We start from the raw sequence: 4166 nt of genomic DNA, 5'->3' as shown, positions 1-4166 counted from the left end.
AATTGGTCTATCCTGTTTAAAAATTGGCATTGTAGATTAAAAAATTGGCATTATATCTCCATGTATAAGTTTGTTTACTATACAGATTTTACACTCTTCACTTGCATTGTCTTTTTGATTTTTTTTCCACTGCTATGTCTTTTTGATTGTAGTCTTAGTGTTAGTAATATTCTTGTAATGATCACCTATCTAACAATACATTTCTACAGTAAGTTTTTACATTTTTACATTGCTGGTGTTAATGGAATTTTCTTTTTTTTTTAATTTTTTTAATTCACCACCTCATAAAGGCCACTACAGTCATGGAGGAGAAACAAGTTAAGTGTGGTGCTACCAGGGACGTGGCAAGGAGCAAACTCGGAACCTCTTAATTACCAAGCAAAGTATCTGCCACTAATAAAATTTTTTAGACATGTTTTGCTTATGTAAATAAAACATTTATAAAAAACATGGATTTAAATGTTGTAACTTCTTAGGGTTTAGGTAACAAAAATTGGGATTAGTTGACAAAAAAAAAAAAAAAAATTTAAATTTAATGCAGAAAAAAAACTTCCGGTGGAGTGTTTTTCTTTCGTTTATGTTTACTTATTTTTATTAATGATACATTTCTTTGTAAATAAAAAATGGTGTCTTTAATAAATATATATAAAACATGGTGTCTTTAAAATAATGTCTATAAAAAATGGTGTCTTTAAAGCATTTTGTTTATGTTAACTTTTCAAATAAGGTAGTTATTAGTTTACTTTAGATTTTTGAGTTGACTAAATTTCTCATAAAGTAAAAACTCCAGCTTGTAGAAACTTAATAGCAAAAATCGCTGGTACCATAAATGGATAAAAATTGCTGGTAACAAGAATGGATAAAGAATGGATAACTACTTTAACAACTGTTGTAATAAAACAATGAATTTTTCAAACAAAATTGTTTAAAAAAAACTTTGAATTAATTGTAAAAAAAATATTCTTTTTTTCAGGTTTCAATTCATTTAGCTTTTAGATTCAATTCATTCTAAATTTTTTTAATACTTCTAATTTATATGAAATTATTATTTAAACAATAACTATTTATTGCAGAAATTTAACAAAATAACAATTAAAATTATTTATAACAAAAATTCAAATGTTCATAATGTTAAACATAATGCTAAATTATTAACTTCATCTTTTGTCTTGCAGCAACTTCTAACTCAAAAAGTGGTTGCTCGCAGGATTGCTGGATGTGATGTTAAAAAAAACAAAAAAACGGAGAGGGTTTAATAAGCTGGTGACTCTATGTTTGCTTTTAATATATTCATCTAATCATTTTTAGAAAACTTTTACTGATACAGATAGCACAAAAGATGGAGGAATACGACTCCATACAGTGACAATTCTATTAAGAATAAAGTTCTTTCTTAATGGACATTCTTTTTTAATTCCTTTTTGAATCATTTGGGATTTCTTCTGTATGCAGGTTATTCTTTTATTAACTGTTATTTAACTTTTGTAGCAGTGACCAGTGGTTTTAAAAATTTAATAAAATTAATGTAATATAATAATTAATATAATTAATAATATAATTTAAATAACTTCATTTTACAAACTGCTTAAAAGACATCTTAAGATATTTAAACATTTAAATTATAATAAATACCATAGTCTTAAATACAAAAAAGCTCTAAATCCTTAAAAGGATTTATTAATTGAAAAATTAATTTATATTTTTAATCTTTAAAAACATTTTTTACAGAAATGATCTAAACTGATTTCAATTAAAATATGTTCAAATATCATCATCTGACAATTGAAACTTACAAGCAAGCATTAATGACACCATTTTCAAAACATTTTAACAATGATTTCAAGTAGGAAAAACAACAACAAAAAATAAATTTACACCTGCAATTTTCACTTACAAAAATGAAACTAAAAAATGAAAATGAATTTTTATTGAATAACTTGAAAAAATTTAAAACGAAATTAAAAATCTAAAAAAAGATGAAATTTGAAAATTTTTCTAATAGAGAAAAATAAAAAAATATCAGAAAGATTATAAAGTGTAGTTAACAATAGAGAAACAATTCATAATAAAACCCTTTTTTGAAGATGAATGTATTTTCTTTGACAAAATTGGTTGAAGTTTTGATTACCTGAACTGAAAATCAAAATTATTTGTTGTGTATGAATTTAATTTGTTTACAAAATCTTTGCAATATTTTGTTTGTAGGCAAGACTGTAGTTTATTTTTAAAAATTACTTTTAAAATACAAATTCATAATATCAAAACATTTAGTGGTAATTATACTGAGACTTTTAAAATATATTTTAAGAGTAATGATGAAGCAGATGACATTGATGTTGAAATGGCAGCATTGTTAACACAAATGCTTTGAAGATTAGGCATTGAACATGATCTTGTGAGATGATTGGTGGAGAATGTAGGTTTCTTTACTGGTGACAGAAAACACTGATTAAATAAACGTGTGCCAATAGCATTTTTGTTAAGAGGGAAAATGCCAGTTCCCTTAAAACCACTTTTCACCTTTTCTGAAAAAGGGTGCGTAGTAGCCCTGGAAAAAATGTTTCTTGGATACTAGTCCATTATGTGTTCTTGCATATTTTATAAGCAAACTTTGCCATTTATATTTTACAGGTCGAAAAACTGATGTGTCTAAAGGTTGAAGAAGATGGGTGAGATGAAGTGAAATGCGTAGGAGAATAAAATTAATTTTTTTTTGCCAAATCAATAAGTGGGGAGCTTATATGAGAAATATGACCATCAAATATAAGAACACGTAGGCGGTTTGCAAGATGCTTTGTATACATTAGAAATATGCTTTGAAACCATTCTAAAAAATGAGGGCACTCTAGCCAGCCCTTACTAATAGTAGTATAAATAGCTCCATTAGGGCCACCTTTAACCCAGTCCATATACAAATATTTTCCTTTGTAGATAATATATGGTGGCAATATATGCCCACTAGCAGAACATGCACAATTGACAGTAATTTGCTCGCGGCCTGATTCACCAATGCTTTGCGACACTCGAGAAGCACCTCGTTTTGCTAATACAATTTGCTCCTTTGGGTCAGTGATGAACCCTGATTCATCAGAATTGAATATTTGACTAGGAAGGTTATTAGTTCCTTCATTTTTTAATGTTTTTTCGACTAGAGCAAACCAAATTTTGCTGGTCTCAGGATTTTCAGCATGGTTTCTTGAACTGCTTAAATGTTCAGTTTTTCTTGGCGTAATTTTGGGATTTCTTTGCAAGAAAGCATGCAACCAGTCTTTACTTGGTCGAGGATCTATGAATGGAGTATCAATACTGTTTGTTTTAAGAAAATCTTGTATCAGATCTTTAACTTTACCTCTAGTAAAACCCCATCCCCAATCAGCCATTAAAATAAGACATTCTGACAGCTCTTTTTCTTGCTGTGAGGTAAAATCTGTTTTTCGTCCTGGATGAGAGTCGACTGATAGTTCACCGTTTACTCTTTTCGAAAGAGCTCTCCTGTCTCACCTAAAATGTTTGGATGCTTGGTTTATTGACATTTCTTTATTCAAAACAGAACTGCAGGCAACTATCATTTCCTGGCTATTTGAGTAGGATTTCCTTCCTCCCTGCTTTAACTTTTTGTATGTTCAAACCATTCTGAAAAAAAAAAAAAAATTTATTTTCAAAAATACATTTACAAAATTTATTTTTACATTAAAAAGTTGCTTTTAATTATAGTCATTACTTTTTTAACTAAATAGTATAAAATTTATAGCTGATTTAAATTTATTAGAGAGTTTTGTCATTTTTTACTAGTCAGGGAGGGCATTAAGACCTACTTGTTTTAAAATAAAAGTTTTATACTTTAAGTAAACTAATAAATAAAATTTTTTGTAACAAGTATCTCAAATGAGTCTTACCTTAGATAGTATAACTAAAAAAAAATTGTGTGCAAGATAATTTTAAAGGTATATGTTTAAAATATTAAAACCTTGATTGGACGGCTCAATGACTCAATGACTTTAACTAAAATAAATATGACATTGAAATTATTAATTTTATGTCTAAATATTACTTAAGTAGAATGTGTAACTTTAAAAAAAGACTTACTAAACTTAAATAGTACTTTACTTTCAAGAAAAATAAAAGCAAACAACTTGTTATAGACTTTTAATTTAAAAACTGAGGAG

The 4166-nt window shown here is 27.3% G+C and overlaps 1 protein-coding gene across 1 annotated transcript; it reads right to left on the bottom strand.

Annotated features, from left to right (window-relative positions):
* Positions 1–2702: 2702 nt before the first annotated feature.
* On the bottom strand, positions 2703–3380 carry LOC136073961 (uncharacterized). The gene has a single exon (XM_065786259.1). It carries the CDS (start codon positions 3378–3380, stop codon positions 2703–2705), a length of 678 nt encoding a protein of 225 aa, XP_065642331.1.
* Between the last annotated feature and the right edge of the window lie 786 nt (positions 3381–4166).

This window comes from Hydra vulgaris, chromosome 01 (genome assembly GCF_038396675.1).
Source record: "Hydra vulgaris chromosome 01, alternate assembly HydraT2T_AEP".
NCBI lineage: Eukaryota > Metazoa > Cnidaria > Hydrozoa > Anthoathecata > Hydridae > Hydra > Hydra vulgaris.
This window is presented reverse-complemented; position numbering and strand designations above follow the sequence as displayed.